The 17,810-nt window shown below is 54.3% G+C and overlaps 1 protein-coding gene across 2 annotated transcripts in view; it reads left to right on the plus strand.

Annotated features, from left to right (window-relative positions):
• MAPRE3 (microtubule associated protein RP/EB family member 3) overlaps window positions 1-17,810 on the plus strand; it is a 126,782-nt gene that overhangs the window by 95,231 nt on the left and 13,741 nt on the right. For both annotated transcript variants that reach the window (XM_083178933.1, XM_083178934.1), the window contains exon 5: window positions 9,358-9,559. In XM_083178933.1, the coding sequence (XP_083035059.1) occupies window positions 9,358-9,559 (202 nt within the window). The remainder of the gene's footprint in view (window positions 1-9,357; window positions 9,560-17,810) is intronic.

Here is a 17,810-nt window from a genome sequence, read left to right on the forward strand (position 1 = left end):
CCCCCTTAGGCATCTTCAAAATCCCCTTCCGGCCACCTGCCCCTGATGACATTGGGGCTGGGCCCGGACTAGGCCCGGTGACCGGGGGGCTCTCCTGGGCAGCAGCCCCAGGAGGCTCCATAGCACTGGGGATAAATCCCCTAATCAAGTCCCAGGCTTTTCGGCCTACTCTGGAAGTCAGGAGCTCAGCTAACACACAGCTCCTCCCCTAATACAGGTATATCCGGCCTGGTGCTGACGTCACACACCCTCCCCTAATACAGGTCATATTTCTTTATTTAGAACTTGCAACAGAAAGGCATAAACATTTCATACAGAAAAACAAGTACGTGCGATTATACATGAGCCCCTTTTCTTGAGTAAAAACATTGTCCATGAAAAGACCGTATAAAGTCCACCTACAACGGTCTTAGAATTTAAAAGAAAAGAAAAGCGGGCTTTTCACATGAATAATACACAGTACATCAGCTGGAAACATAATGCATCATACAATATCACATAACACAACAAACTTATTTACATGCGGTATTTACAACTGCATGCAAGAGGAAATGATCTGGTGCTACAGGCATATGTAAAACCGCATATTTTGTGTAATGCACATCTAAGGGAGTGAAAGGATAGCAAAGCCACAAGCCAGAGAGACTACCGTAAGTCAGCCGCCCACTCAAGGGGGCCGAAGATGGCGCCACAGCCTGGCCCATCTCCCGGCCTCCATCCGGCGTCTCTCCAGATCCCTCAATTTCCACACCTCGTGCAAAATGTCAGTAACCACCACCACACAGGGGAGGACTTTCTGCCTAATGGATACCTGACACCGTGCATTCCACGTGAAATATCTAACAACTATGCTGACTAAGAACAAAGTGGATAACTCAAACCGACCCGGACGCTTGAACGCCCCATAGGCCCACTCCGGGTAACTGAGCCCCGAAAGGCACGGGATTCCCAAGGCCCTGGAAACACCCTTGTAAACCTCCACATTGAAGGGACACCTGAGCAAGAAATGGTCCATAGTCTCCTCCTCCCCCAGACACTCCTCCCGTGGACAACCACGATCATCGGCATTTCTATGCTTCAGGTTTCCCCTCACGTAAAGCCTCCCGTGGAAGGAGAGCCAGGCAATGTCTTGATATTTCAGAGGGATCCTCCCGGAATTAACAAGGGCCAGCCCCTCTGATGACAAATTACCCGGGCAGTCCCTCAGTGACAGCTGTTCCCGGAAGTGGGACTGCAAAACCTTCTTCTCCAGCTCCCTTCTAGAAGAACCTTTGACTGTTCCCGCTTCCAGGCCCCACCGCCTTGTCACTTTCAAGACAGGAGCCACGTAGGCCGGGAGGTATCCACGGCGGACTCGCAGGCTTTTAACACACCCTCCCTCTAACCATGCGTTGAGGAAAGGAGACACCCAGACTCTGAAACCTTCTACCCATCGAGGAGGAGCCTCTAATTGGAGGCTTGACAGATGTAATTTAATAAAGGTCATCAAAAAGAATAGCACCGGGTTGACCATACCCAGGCCTCCTTCCCTCCTCGACCTGTAGGTGACAGTCCTCTTGATCAGATTTAGTTTGTTTCCCCAGAGCATCTGGAAAAACAAAGCATAAATCTTCGCCCATCTCGACTCTGGCAAAAGGCACACATAGCTGACGTACAAGAACACAGGGATCAGGTAAGTCTTGATCAGGTCCACCCTTTCCCTGAGAGACAGCTTCCACCTCTTCCAGCGCTCTACCTTCTGGCCGGCCTCTACCAGTCTGGAATCCCAATTTCGCGTGGCGTAATCGCCCGGGCCAAATTCGATGCCTAAAACTTTGATCACCTGGCTCGCCCGGGGGAGACCATCCGGAAGGTCAAATTCCTGGCCCTCCTCCCCCATCCAGAAAACCTCACTCTTGTCCTGATTGACCAGGGAACCCGACGCCAACGAGTATTCCTGGATGGCCGATACCACCGCATCCGCCTCCGATGGATCCGACAGGATGACGGTGACATCGTCCGCGTAGGCCACTGCCTCCAGCGAATGCTCCGGGCTCAGCTGGACTCCCCTCACAATGCCACCCTCCAGCCTTCTAATGAAGGGGTCGATGGCAAAAACATACAGGAGGGGGCTTAGAGGGCAGCCCTGCCGAACACCCGAATTCACTGAAAAGGTCGGACCTACCCAACCATTCACAAGAGGGAAGCTCTCGGCTTGCCTGTAGATTACCCGCAGCCAATTTACCACCCTCACTGGGAGGCCATACCTAGCCAGTAGAGCCCACAGGTATTCGTGGTTTACCCTGTCAAAAGCCTTTGCCTGATCCAACGCCAGCAGGTACTTTCCCCACTTCTCAGCCCTGCACCGCTCCACGGCCTCCCGGATGCCAAGGACAGCACTAAAAGTGCTCCTGCCTTTCACAGTGCAGTGCTGAGAAGGCGAAAGCAAAGACTCGGAAACTTCCATCAGTCTGTTAAAAAGCACCTTTGCCAGAATCTTCCTATCCGTATCGAGAAGGGCGATGGGGCGCCAGTTCTCAACACGGGACGGGTCCCTCCCTTTGGAGAGCAAGATAAGGGCGGACAATCTCATGGAAGGAGGGAGCAGGCCCTCACCCAGGCACTCATTAAACACTTCCACGAGACGAGGGGCCAAGAGGTCACAAAAACACTTAAAGAATTCGGAGGTTAACCCATCCGGACCTGGGGCCTTTTTCATAGACAAGGAGCCTATGGCCTTTTTGACCTCGTCCACCGTTATCTCCTCACCAAGGGAATCAAGAGCACTACCATGACTCTCGAGACCTGGCGTCTCCAAAAGAAACCGTTCCATCTTCTCTCTGATAGGCGGCTTCTCAGATAGAAGGTCGGAGTAGAAGGATTGCACAACTCCCAGGATGCCCTCCCGATCCTCGCGGAGGACACCCTGGCCATCATACAACCCTCTCACCTCCTTACAGTCAACCGAACTCCTGCAATTCTGGTAGGGATCAGGCGAGTGGTATTTCCCATAATCCCTCTCCAAAATCAAAGAAGCATATCGGTCGTACTGGTACTCCTTCATCTGAGCTTTCACCCGGGAGATTTCCCCACCATCACCCTGCTCAGAGATCAGGAGATCTAATTTCTTTCTCAAGGCACAGTAGACACGGTTCCTGACCAAGTTCTCTCTGGCTACGAGGTCGCGAAAAAAGCTGCGAGTCCTTTTTTTACATACCTCCCACCACTCAGACCTATTCCATCCCGCCTCCAAAAGTGACTCCTGAGATTGAAAGAAGTCCCTGAAAGACTGTCTAACCTCTTCCCTCTCAAGGAGTTTGGAGTTCAAGCGCCAAAGGCCCCGGCCTTTCTGAGGGGACTCTGAGGCGTTCAAGGACACACACAGACAAACGTGATCGGAGAACTCTACCGGCCTCAGCTTGGGAACCGAGGTTTTCGAGCTCTCCTTAACAAAAAACCTATCTATTCTACTCCTACAACTACCTCTATGATAGGTGAACCCCGTGAGGTCTGGGGAGTGTCGAACGTGCACATCCACCAGACCCGACTGTCTAATCATACTCACTAGAAAGAGGGAGTCGTAGCCCAGAGTAGCCCTTGACCCTCCCCTGTCTTTGGGCCTAATTATGGTGTTAAAATCACCGCCAAAGACTATCTGCCGGGCTACGAAGAGATACGGTTTTATCTCTCTGAAAAGACACTTCCTGTCCCACTTAGTCTGGGGCCCATAGATATTAATAAGCCTCAGGTCGTGCCCCTTCAGATTGACATCCAAAACCATACACCTGCCTACTTGTACCTCGATGACTCGCTGGATGGTAACTTCGGTGGTAAAAAGAATCCCCAGCCCTCCGTACGGCTCGGCAGCCAGAGACCAGAAGGACGGCCCACGTCTCCACTCGGTTTTTGCCTTGTGAATATCCGCGAGCCGCCTCAATCTGGTCTCCTGCAAAAAAACAAAATCTACATTTAAGGAATTGAAAAAATCATAAGCTAACTGCCGAGCACGCACGGACAAGATAGATGCCACATTGTGTGTGGCAAATCTTATGGGCTGGGGGGCCATCCTTCAGAGTCACCGAGCGTAGGGACCAGATCACTTCCTCTTCACACGCTTATCCTGAAGGTCGTCATCCGACCCCCACCTCTTAACACTGACCCCCGGGCCGACATCCTCCTCCTCCACAATCGGCAGGATATCATCTTCCACCACCTCTATTATCTCGACAACCTTCTTGACTTCCTCAAGAGCCCCCTTGTCAGGAACACCGCCCCCAGACACCTGAGCCAGCGATGCCCCCAGAGGTATACCCTGAGGAGTGTTGTCGACCACCACGGGAGGACCTGGGTCGACATGAGGACCGATGAGGTTAGAGCCACCGGGATCCGGATCAGGGACAGCGCCAGACAGGGGAGGCCCCGCGACGCCTACCTGGCCGTCACCCTGTCCCAGCTGAACCACTGGTCCCATTACCTTCTGCTCCACCAGCACATCTTCCACCCCATCCGTCCTCAATTGAGGCGCCAAGTCCTCCACCGTGCATACTTTTTTCTGAACCCCAGAAGCGGTATTTTTCAGGAAGGACCTACACTTCAGGACAAAGGGCTCTACCCCCTCGTTTGCTTTCTCCTGGGCAAGGCTAGGCTGCTCATCCGCCTTTCTTTTCTTCCTCAACCTCTGCCTCTTTGGCCTCAGCACAAGACTGCCGTCCGCCTCCTTCACCACGTCCCCTTCCTCCTCTGCCTCCTCTTCGCTTGCCAGGGAGAAAAAGCTGTTTGACAGGCTAATCTGCTTGTCCGCCTTATCCTTCTTTTTCTTCCCCTTCCCTTTCCCCACCAGCTGAAAAGGGGCATCTTCCACTCCGCTCTTCCGAGCCACCACCTTATCAGACACACCAGAGGGTCCCTCCACTACCCTCTGCAACTGGGAGGTCAGAGCCGACAGGGGGCCAGGATTGGGCTGCTGGGGCCCCACGGAAAGGCCCGACTGGATCACGACTCCAGCCGACACCACCGACGGAGCCCCCACCAGCCCACCCTCCACCTCCACTGCCGCCCCCTCCATCTCCCTGTCTAAAGAGGTGTTGTGGAAAGCCATCGGGCAGCTAGAAAAGGCATGGCCATCATCCCCACACAAATTACAAACTATTTTGTCGCAATCTTTGGCCAAATGCCCGAGGCTATTACATCTCGAACACTTCTGGCTTGGACAGTCACGACTATAGTGGCGAAAGTCCCCACACCTGTGACACTCTCTGGGCTGACCGGGGTAAAAGCACTGCACCCTATCCTTGCCTATGAACGCAGCTGACGGTATGTGGCAACCTTCCCTTAAATTTGCATAGACCGCCCATGCCCCACCCCACACATCCCTAGCCCCTGGGACCTTCTCTAAAGGGGACAAAAGCTTCGCCCCATGCCTCTGCAGCCAGAAACAAATATCCGATGGGCTCAGGGACTCATTCCGAACGAGTACATTCACTTTAACTCTTTCTTGTCTGGTTATGGCATAGGCCTTAAATTTATTCCACCAGTCGTTATGCTTCACCTCCCCCCACTTGGACCAAAACTTCTGTAAGCCATAGTATGTCATGAAACTGATATCAAATTCAGGGGCGCCTACCGGGTGTATACATGCAAAGAAATCCTCTTTTTTAAAGCCCAGAAGAAAGAGCCTATCCAGAACATCAGCGGAGGTAGGGGTTAACCCTTCTGTTACCCATTTAAGCTGGACAGCATTCCTCCTCTTTGCCGGCTGTCCCCATGTAGGCTTGGGCCTGGCTGTCTCCACTCGCACCGGACCTGCAGACAGGATCCCAGCGTAAGAAACCACGGGCGGCACCACCACCGGCACTGCGGAGGATACCGATGCCGCAGGGGTCACAGGAGCCACTGAGGGCGCAGCGCGCACAGGAGACGCCACCCGTACCGCCGTACTGGGTCCACCGGCCCCCCCAGCCTTCCGCCTTTCACCTTCCCCTCTCTTTTGTTTTTCTTTAACAGCAACATCAGCACCCTCATTCACCACCCTAATTTTGTCCCCAAACACAGTCTCAACCGTTACCCCTTTAACCGAGGGCTGGCACTCCATCTCCTCTGGCTGCAATATTGGACCTGGCACACCACCCTCCTCCAATATTCTAATGCGGTCATACAGAGGGTTATCCTCTTCCAATCCCACTACCACCACATCCGAACTCTTGTTAGGGGGAAGTTCTGCACTCTCAGTCACCTCTTTCCCCTGCAGCTCAGCAATTTTTAATTTCAGTGCATCCTTCTCCTCATTTCTAATTTTTAGTTCTGCCTGCAATTCTTGGATCAACGCATTGAGCACCGGTCTTTTGGTGCTGAAGGCGTTGTTCCTCTCCTTCTTTTTGATTGTAATTTTGTTCAGCAGCCTAACAATCCTAGTTTCCAGAGCCAGCACTCTGGATTGCAAGTCCTGCACACACGTAACAGTCTCTTCCACAGGCTGGCCTATATCCACAGTAACAGCTGAATCAGTCCCCTCTCCTGCGCTGGCATGTGCTGCATCCATCAGTTCCCCCCCATCAGCCACTATACCCTGCACAACAGTTCCCAATGGGGGTACAACACATTCCTTTATAGAATCCACCATACCACCCCCTCCCCCTGCACTGTCAACAGTGTCCACCAGCACTCTGGATTGCAAACCCTGCACACTCATCAAAGTCCCCTCCACAGGTTGGTCCATCCCTGTGGTAACAGCTGTGCCAGCCTCCCCACTTGTACTGGCATCCGCACACAGCAGCTCCCCCCCCTCAGACACTGCACACTGCATGTCTTTCCCACATGTTACACTAACCAGTGCAGGCACCTCGCACTGCACTAGTTCAACAGAAGGGGTCACTGGACAGTCCGTCCCATTCATCAGTTCAGGGCTCCCCTGGGTGCCCCCCTCCCCCTCCAAAGCACCCCCGCCACCACTTACTAACTTTACAGCCGGCACGGGGGCGATGACGTCACCCGCCGGCCGGCTACAGCCGCCGCCATCTTCTTCCATGCGGACCGGGATCACAGGCACCTCCGCGCCATCACCCGCCGCATCTACAGGGACATCAGGCAGCTCCCTCCTTGCCGCCCGCTCCTCCACGCCAGCCGCCTCAGCCACAGACGCCGTCTCCCCGCTGTCGCGGCGCCCAGCGCTGACGTCACCCGCCGAGTCCTGCAGGCCGGCCACATCCATGGGCAGGGACGCCAGCACTGTGTCGTCGATCTCCCTCTCCACGGGGGCCGCAGACTCCGCGACCACCTCTTCAGGCTGCGCTTCACCCTGCACGGGCACAGGCGCCGGAGCGTCCATCATCCCGGGTCCCGGAACCGACTCCACTTCTACCGGCACCAGGACAGCAGGGCTCACAGCAGCCAGCACTAGCACCGCCACATCACCCGCAGGCACGCCAGGAACAGCAGCCACAGACAGCACGCCATCCCTCTCCTCTTCCTCCGGTAAGGCCACACATCCAACAGATATACCTTCAGGGCTGCTGGTCACATTGGGCTTCTCCCCAGGCACTGCGGGCCCGACATCCATAGCAGGGGTATTCACTAGCACAGGTATCTGCACCGCACAAATGTTCTCTGCCACCGGGGCCCTTATAGCAACGGGCACTTTGGGTTCCCCTGCCACCGGGGTCAAGCTGGACACAGGCTGCAGCTTTGGTGGAGGGATAAGCGGCCTTCCACTGGGCAAAATCAGGCTGACTTGAGAAGCCCTCACCATTCCTTGCCCATCCGGGCAGCTGGAACTTCTATCCAAAAGATTCCGGGGGGCCCGACACGAGCTCTCCCCCTTAGGCACTTCCAAAACCCCCTTTCGGCTACCTGCCCCCGATGGTATTGGGGCTAGGCCCGGACTGGGCCCGGCAGCCGGGGGGCTCTCCTGGGCAGCAGCCCCAGGAGGCTCCATAGCACTGGGGATAAATCCCCTAATCAAGTCCCAGGCTTTTCGGCCTACTCTGGAAGTCAGGAGCTCAGCTAACACACAGCTCCTCCCCTAATACAGGTATATCCTGCCTGGTGCTGACGTCACACGCCCTCCCCTAATATAGGTATGTCCAGCCTGATGCTGATGTCACACATCCTCCCCTAATACAGGTATATCCGGCCTGGTGCTGACGTCACACACCCTCCCCTAATACAGGTATATCCGGCCTGGTGCTGACATCACACACCCTCCCCTAATACAGGTATATCCGGCCCTGTACTGATGTCACACGCCCTCCCCTAATACAGGTATATCCGGCCTGGTGCTGACGTCACACATCCTCCCCTAATACAGGCATATCCGGCCTGATGCTGACGTCACACACCCTCCCCTAATACAGGTATATCCGGCCGTGTACTGATGTCACACGCCCTCCCCTAATACAGGCATATCCGGCCTGATGCTGACGTCACACACCCTCCCCTAATACAGGTATATCCGGCCCTGTACTGATGTCATACGCCCTCCCCTAATACAGGTATATCCGGCCTGGTGCTGACGTCATACACCCTCCCCTAATACAGGTATATCCGGCCTGGTGCTGACGTCACACACCCTCCCCTAATACAAGCATATCCGGCCTGGTGCTGACGTCACACATCCTCCCCTAATACAGGTATATCCGGCCTGGTGCTGACGTCACACACCCTCCCCTAATACAGGTATATCCGGCCTGGTGCTGACGTCACACGCCCTCCCCTAATATAGGTATATCCTGCCTGGTGCTGACGTCACACGCCCTCCCCTAATATAGGTATGTCCAGCCTGATGCTGACGTCACACATCCTCCCCTAATACAGGTATATCCGGCCTGGTGCTGACGTCACACACCCGCCTGGTGCTGACGTCACACACCCTCCCCTAATACAGGTATATACGGCCTGGTGCTGACGTCACACATCCTCCCCTAATACAGGCATATCCTGTCTGGTGCTGACGTCACACACCCTCCCCTAATACAGGTATATCCGGCCCTGTACTGATGTCACACACCCTCCCCTAATACAGGTATATCTGGTCTGATGCTGACGTCACACACCCTCCCCTAATATAGGTATATCTGGTCTGATGCTGACCTCACACCCCATTAGCCCATTTATCACCATTCCCGGATGTCAAACGCGTGAAATGCGTAACAGTTGGCTGAGTTTGTGTGAAAGTGTTTTGTGTGTGCGCTCAGTTAGTTTTGCCGGGTAGAGGCGGTACAAATACATTTGCATTATTTCCCATGAGCCGCACAGTGTCTACCAGGCACTAATAATGAAGATATTCCAGATTCGGGTATATCCTCATACATCCCAGCAAAATGCGCAGTCACATCGGCCCTTGGATGTGCTGAATACCTGTAATATATTCTCCTCTCTTCCCAGATTATCCCAGTAGAACGACTCGTGAAAGGGAGATTCCAGGACAACTTTGAATTTGTCCAGTGGTTCAAGAAATTATTTGATGCAAACTATGATGGGGCGGACTATGAGCCCATGATGGCGAGACAGGGACAAGACGTAGCACCTGCTCCCAACCCTGGGGAACAGGTCAACCATAAGCCCAAGAAGCAAATTGGCACAGCAGGTACAGTAACACAAAACTCCCACATCAAAGTACACCTGTAGTCCTCAGGAGAGAGGCTGACATCAGAGTACACCCGTAGTCCTCAGGAGAGAGGCTGACATCAGAGTACACCTGTAGTCCTCAGGAGAGAGGCTGACATCAGAGTACCCCTGTAGTCCTAGGGACAGAGGCTGACATCAGAGTACACCTGTAGTCCTCAGGAGAGAGGTTGACATCAGAGTACACCTGTAGTCCTCAGGAGAGAGGCTGACATCAGAGTACACCTGTAGTCCTCAGGAGAGAGGCTGACATCAGAGTACACCCGTAGTCCTCAGGAGAGAGGCTGACATCAGAGTACACCTGTAGTCCTCAGGAGAGAGGCTGACATCAGAGTACACCTGTAGTCCTCAGGAGAGAGGCTGACATCAGAGTACACCTGTAGTCCTCAGGAGAGAGGCTGACATCAGAGTACACCTGTAGTCCTCAGGAGAGAGGCTGACATCAGAGTACACCTGTAGTCCTCAGGAGAGAGGCTGACATCAGAGTACACCTGTAGTCCTCAGGAGAGAGGTTGACATCAGAGTACACCTGTAGTCCTCAGGAGAGAGGCTGACATCAGAGTACACCCGTAGTCCTCAGGAGAGAGGCTGACATCAGAGTACACCCGTAGTCCTCAGGAGAGAGGCTGACATCAGAGTACACCTGTAGTCCTCAGGAGAGAGGCTGAAATCAGAGTACACCTGTAGTCCTCAGGAGAAAGGCTGACATCAGAGTACACCCGTAGTCCTCAGGAGAGAGGCTGACATCAGAGTACACCTGTAGTCCTCAGGAGAGAGGCTGACATCAGAGTACACCTGTAGTCCTCAGGAGAGAGGCTGACATCAGAGTACACCCGTAGTCCTCAGGAGAGAGGCTGACATCAGAGTACACCCGTAGTCCTCAGGAGAGAGGCTGACATCAGAGTACACCCGTAGTCCTCAGGAGAGAGGCTGACATCAGAGTACACCCGTAGTCCTCAGAAGAGAGGCTGACATCAGAGTACACCTGTAGTCCTCAGGAGAGAGGCTGACATCAGAGTACACCCGTAGTCCTCAGGAGAGAGGCTGACATCAGAGTACACCCGTAGTCCTCAGGAGAGAGGCTGACATCAGAGTACACCTGTAGTCCTCAGGAGAGAGGCTGACATCAGAGTACAGCCGTAGTCCTAAGGACAGAGGCTGACATCAGAGTACAGCCGTAGTCCTCAGGAGAGAGGCTGACATCAGAGTACACCCGTAGTCCTCAGGAGAGAGGCTGACATCAGAGTACACCCGTAGTCCTCAGGAGAGAGGCTGACATCAGAGTACACCCGTAGTCCTCAGGAGAGAGGCTGACATCAGAGTACACCCGTAGTCCTCAGGAGAGAGGCTGACATCAGAGTACACCCGTAGTCCTCAGGAGAGAGGCTGACATCAGAGTACCCCTGTAGTCCTAGGGACAGAGGCTGACATCAGAGTACACCCGTAGTCCTCAGGAGAGAGGCTGACATCAGAGTACACCTGTAGTCCTCAGGAGAGAGGCTGACAGAGTACACCTGTAGTCCTCAGGAGAGAGGCTGACATCAGAGTACACCCGTAGTCCTCAGGAGAGAGGCTGACATCAGAGTACACCCGTAGTCCTCAGGAGAGAGGCTGACATCAGAGTACACCCGTAGTCCTCAGGAGAGAGGCTGACATCAGAGTACACCTGTAGTCCTCAGGAGAGAGGCTGACATCAGAGTACACCCGTAGTCCTCAGGAGAGAGGCTGACATCAGAGTACACCTGTAGTCCTCTGGAGAGAGGCTGACATCAGAGTACACCCGTAGTCCTCAGGAGAGAGGCTGACATCAGAGTACACCCGTAGTCCTCAGGAGAGAGGCTGACATCAGAGTACACCTGTAGTCCTCAGGAGAGAGGCTGACATCAGAGTACACCCGTAGTCCTCAGGAGAGAGGCTGACATCAGAGTACACCCGTAGTCCTCAGGAGAGAGGCTGACATCAGAGTACACCTGTAGTCCTCAGGAGAGAGGCTGACATCAGAGTACACCCGTAGTCCTCAGGAGAGAGGCTGACATCAGAGTACACCTGTAGTCCTCAGGAGAGAGGCTGACATCAGAGTACACCCGTAGTCCTAGGGACAAAGGCTGACATCAGAGTACACCCGTAGCCCTCAGGAGAGAGGCTGACATCAGAGTACACCCGTAGCCCTCAGGAGAGAGGCTGACATCAGAGTACACCCGTAGTCCTCAGGAGAGAGGCTGACCTCAGAGTACACCCGTAGTCCTCAGGAGAGAGGCAGATATCAGAGTACACCTGTAGTCCTCAGGAGAGAGGCTGACATCAGAGTACACCCGTAGTCCTCAGGAGAGAGGCTGACATCAGAGTACACCCGTAGTCCTCAGGAGAGAGGCTGACAGAGTACACCCGTAGTCCTCAGGAGAGAAGCTGACATCAGAGTACACCCGTAGTCCTCAGGAGAGAGGCTGACATCAGAGTACACCCGTAGTCCTCAGAAGAGAGGCTGACATCAGAGTACACCTGTAGTCCTCAGGAGAGAGGCTGACATCAGAGTACACCCGTAGTCCTCAGGAGAGAGGCTGACATCAGAGTACACCCGTAGTCCTCAGGAGAGAGGCTGACATCAGAGTACACCTGTAGTCCTCAGGAGAGAGGCTGACATCAGAGTACAGCCGTAGTCCTAAGGACAGAGGCTGACATCAGAGTACAGCCGTAGTCCTCAGGAGAGAGGCTGACATCAGAGTACACCCGTAGTCCTCAGGAGAGAGGCTGACATCAGAGTACACCCGTAGTCCTCAGGAGAGAGGCTGACATCAGAGTACACCCGTAGTCCTCAGGAGAGAGGCTGACATCAGAGTACACCCGTAGTCCTCGGGAGAGAGGCTGACATCAGAGTACACCCGTAGTCCTCGGGAGAGAGGCTGACATCAGAGTACACCCGTAGTCCTCGGGAGAGAGGCTGACATCAGAGTACACCCGTAGTCCTCGGGAGAGAGGCTGACATCAGAGTACCCCTGTAGTCCTAGGGACAGAGGCTGACATCAGAGTACACCTGTAGTCCTCAGGAGAGAGGCTGACATCAGAGTACACCCGTAGTCCTCAGGAGAGAGGCTGACATCAGAGTACAGCCGTAGTCCTAAGGACAGAGGCTGACATCAGAGTACAGCCGTAGTCCTCAGGAGAGAGGCTGACATCAGAGTACAGCCGTAGTCCTCAGGAGAGAGGCTGACATCAGAGTACACCCGTAGTCCTCAGGAGAGAGGCTGACATCAGAGTACACCCGTAGTCCTCAGGAGAGAGGCTGACATCAGAGTACACCCGTAGTCCTCAGGAGAGAGGCTGACATCAGAGTACCCCTGTAGTCCTAGGGACAGAGGCTGACATCAGAGTACACCCGTAGTCCTCGGGAGAGAGGCTGACATCAGAGTACACCCGTAGTCCTCGGGAGAGAGGCTGACATCAGAGTACACCCGTAGTCCTCGGGAGAGAGGCTGACATCAGAGTACCCCTGTAGTCCTAGGGACAGAGGCTGACATCAGAGTACACCTGTAGTCCTCAGGAGAGAGGCTGACATCAGAGTACACCCGTAGTCCTCAGGAGAGAGGCTGACATCAGAGTACACCCGTAGTCCTCATGAGAGAGGCTGACATCAGAGTACACCCGTAGTCCTCAGGAGAGAGGCTGACATCAGAGTACACCCGTAGTCCTCAGGAGAGAGGCTGACATCAGAGTACACCTGTAGTCCTCAGGAGAGAGGCTGACATCAGAGTACCCCTGTAGTCCTCAGGAGAGAGGCAGATATCAGAGTACACCTGTAGTCCTCAGGAGAGAGGCTGACATCAGAGTACACCTGTAGTCCTAGGGACAGAGGCTGACATCAGAGTACACCTGTAGTCCTCAGGAGAGAGGCTGACATCAGAGTACACCCGTAGTCCTCAGGAGAGAGGCTGACATCAGAGTACCCCTGTAGTCCTCAGGAGAGAGGCAGATATCAGAGTACCCCTGTAGTCCTCAGGAGAGAGGCAGATATCAGAGTACACCCGTAGTCCTCGGGAGAGAGGCTGACATCAGAGTACACCCGTAGTCCTCGGGAGAGAGGCTGACATCAGAGTACACCCGTAGTCCTCGGGAGAGAGGCTGACATCAGAGTACCCCTGTAGTCCTAGGGACAGAGGCTGACATCAGAGTACACCTGTAGTCCTCAGGAGAGAGGCTGACATCAGAGTACACCCGTAGTCCTCAGGAGAGAGGCTGACATCAGAGTACACCCGTAGTCCTCATGAGAGAGGCTGACATCAGAGTACACCCGTAGTCCTCAGGAGAGAGGCTGACATCAGAGTACACCTGTAGTCCTCAGGAGAGAGGCTGACATCAGAGTACACCTGTAGTCCTCGGGACAGAGGCTGACATCAGAGTACACCCGTAGTCCTCAGGAGAGAGGCTGACATCAGAGTACACCCGTAGTCCTCAGGAGAGAGGCTGACATCAGAGTACACCTGTAGTCCTCGGGAGAGAGGCTGACATCAGAGTACACCCGTAGTCCACGGGAGAGAGGCTGACATCAGAGTACCCCTGTAGTCCTAGGGACAGAGGCTGACATCAGAGTACACCTGTAGTCCTCAGGAGAGAGGCTGACATCAGAGTACACCCGTAGTCCTCAGGAGAGAGGCTGACATCAGAGTACACCCATAGTCCTCAGGAGAGAGGCTGACATCAGAGTACACCTGTAGTCCTCAGGAGAGAGGCTGACTACAGAGTACACCTGTAGTCCTCAGGAGAGAGGCTGACATCAGAGTACCCCTGTAGTCCTCAGGAGAGAGGCAGATATCAGAGTACACCTGTAGTCCTCAGGAGAGAGGCTGACATCAGAGTACACCCGTAGTCCTAGGGACAGAGGCTGACATCAGAGTACACCTGTAGTCCTCAGGAGAGAGGCTGACATCAGAGTACACCCGTAGTCCTCAGGAGAGAGGCTGACATCAGAGTACACCTGTAGTCCTCAGGAGAGAGGCTGACATCAGAGTACCCCTGTAGTCCTCAGGAGAGAGGCAGATATCAGAGTACACCCGTAGTCCTCGGGAGAGAGGCTGACATCAGAGTACACCCGTAGTCCTCGGGAGAGAGGCTGACATCAGAGTACACCCGTAGTCCTCGGGAGAGAGGCTGACATCAGAGTACCCCTGTAGTCCTAGGGACAGAGGCTGACATCAGAGTACACCTGTAGTCCTCAGGAGAGAGGCTGACATCAGAGTACACCCGTAGTCCTCAGGAGAGAGGCTGACATCAGAGTACACCCGTAGTCCTCATGAGAGAGGCTGACATCAGAGTACACCCGTAGTCCTCAGGAGAGAGGCTGACATCAGAGTACACCTGTAGTCCTCAGGAGAGAGGCTGACATCAGAGTACACCTGTAGTCCTCGGGACAGAGGCTGACATCAGAGTACACCCGTAGTCCTCAGGAGAGAGGCTGACATCAGAGTACACCCGTAGTCCTCAGGAGAGAGGCTGACATCAGAGTACACCTGTAGTCCTCAGGAGAGAGGCTGACATCAGAGTACACCCGTAGTCCTCAGGAGAGAGGCTGACATCAGAGTACACCTGTAGTCCTCAGGAGAGAGGCTGACATCAGAGTACACCTGTAGTCCTCAGGAGAGAGGCTGACATCAGAGTACACCCGTAGTCCTAGGGACAAAGGCTGACATCAGAGTACACCCGTAGTCCTCAGGAGAGAGGCTGACATCAGAGTACACCCGTAGACCTCAGGAGAGAGGCTGACATCAGAGTACACCCGTAGTCCTCAGGAGAGAGGCTGGCATCAGAGTACACCCGTAGTCCTCAGGAGAGAGGCAGATATCAGAGTACACCCGTAGTCCTCAGGAGAGAGGCTGACATCAGAGTACACCCGTAGTCCTCAGGAGAGAGGCTGACATCAGAGTACACCCGTAGTCCTCAGGAGAGAGGCTGACATCAGAGTACACCCGTAGTCCTCAGGAGAGAGGCTGACATCAGAGTACACCCGTAGTCCTCAGGAGAGAAGCTGACATCAGAGTACACCCGTAGTCCTCAGGAGAGAGGCTGACATCAGAGTACCCCTGTAGTCCTAGGGACAGAGGCTGACATCAGAGTACACCCGTAGTCCTCGGGAGAGAGGCTGACATCAGAGTACACCCGTAGTCCTCGGGAGAGAGGCTGACATCAGAGTACACCCGTTGTCCTCGGGAGAGAAGCTGACATCAGAGTACACCCGTAGTCCTCATGAGAGAGGCTGACATCAGAGTACACCCGTAGTCCTCATGAGAGAGGCTGACATCAGAGTACACCCGTAGTCCTCAGGAGAGAGGCTGACATCAGAGTACACCTGTAGTCCTCAGGAGAGAGGCTGACATCAGAGTACCCCTGTAGTCCTCAGGAGAGAGGCAGATATCAGAGTACACCTGTAGTCCTCAGGAGAGAGGCTGACATCAGAGTACACCCGTAGTCCTAGGGACAGAGGCTGACATCAGAGTACACCCGTAGTCCTCAGGAGAGAGGCTGACATCAGAGTACACCCGTAGTCCTCAGGAGAGAGGCTGACATCAGAGTACACCCGTAGTCCTCAGGAGAGAAGCTGACATCAGAGTACACCCGTAGTCCTCAGGAGAGAGGCTGACATCAGAGTACCCCTGTAGTCCTAGGGACAGAGGCTGACATCAGAGTACACCCGTAGTCCTCGGGAGAGAGGCTGACATCAGAGTACACCCGTAGTCCTCGGGAGAGAGGCTGACATCAGAGTACACCCGTTGTCCTCGGGAGAGAAGCTGACATCAGAGTACCCCTGTAGTCCTAGGGACAGAGGCTGACATCAGAGTACACCTGTAGACCTCAGGAGAGAGGCTGACATCAGAGTACACCCGTAGTCCTCAGGAGAGAGGCTGACATCAGAGTACACCCGTAGTCCTCATGAGAGAGGCTGACATCAGAGTACACCCGTAGTCCTCAGGAGAGAGGCTGACATCAGAGTACACCCGTAGTCCTCAGGAGAGAGGCTGACATCAGAGTACACCCGTAGTCCTCAGGAGAGAGGCTGACATCAGAGTACCCCTGTAGTCCTAGGGACAGAGGCTGACATCAGAGTACACCTGTAGTCCTCAGGAGAGAGGCTGACATCAGAGTACACCCGTAGTCCTCAGGAGAGAGGCTGACATCAGAGTACACCCGTAGTCCTCATGAGAGAGGCTGACATCAGAGTACACCCGTAGTCCTCAGGAGAGAGGCTGACATCAGAGTACACCCGTAGTCCTCAGGAGAGAGGCTGACTTCAGAGTACACCCGTAGTCCTCAGGAGAGAGGCTGACATCAGAGTACACCCGTAGTCCTCAGGAGAGAGGCTGACATCAGAGTACACCCGTAGTCCTCAGGAGAGAGGCTGACATCAGAGTACACCAGTAGTCCTCGGGACAGAGGCTGACATCAGAGTACACCCGTAGTCCTCGGGAGAGAGGCTGACATCAGAGTACACCCGTAGTCCTAGGGAGAGAGGCTGACATCAGAGTACACCTGTAGTCCTCAGGAGAGAGGCTGACATCAGAGTACACCTGTAGTCCTAAGGAGAGAGGCTGACATCAGAGTACCCCTGTAGTCCTCGGGACAGAGGCTGACATCCGAGTTCCCCTGTAGTCCTCGGGACAGAGGCTGACATCCGAGTACCCCTTTAGTCCTCGGGACAGAGGCTGACATCAGAGTACACCCGTAGTCCTCGGGAGAGTAGCTGACATCAGAGTACACCCGTAGTCCTCGGGAGAGAGGCTGACATCAGAGTACACCCGTAGTCCTAGGGAGAGAGGCTGACATCAGAGTACACCTGTAGTCCTCGGGAGAGAGGCTGACATCCGAGTACCCCTGTAGTTCTCGGGACAGAGGCTGACATCAGAGTACACCTGTAATCCTCATGAGAAAGGCTGACATCAGAGTACACCTGTAGTCCTCGGGTGAGAGGCTGACATCAGAGTAAACCTGTAGTTCTTGGGACAGAGGCTGACATCATAGTACACCTGTTGTCCTCGGGACAGAGGCTGGCCTCAGAGTACCCCTGTAGTCCTCGGGACAGAGGTCGGTCCTCTTCTCCAGAAAGAATCCATTCGGTAGCTGTGGGAAAGAAAAACAATACTCACCTCCTCCAGTAACGATCTTTCTTCTTCGGTCCTGTGTGGCATCGCAAGGGTTAAAACAAATCCTGCGAGTACCGTGTTCCAGCA

This window comes from Crinia signifera, chromosome 3 (assembly GCF_055691185.1).
Source record: "Crinia signifera chromosome 3, ASM5569118v1, whole genome shotgun sequence".
NCBI lineage: Eukaryota > Metazoa > Chordata > Amphibia > Anura > Myobatrachidae > Crinia > Crinia signifera.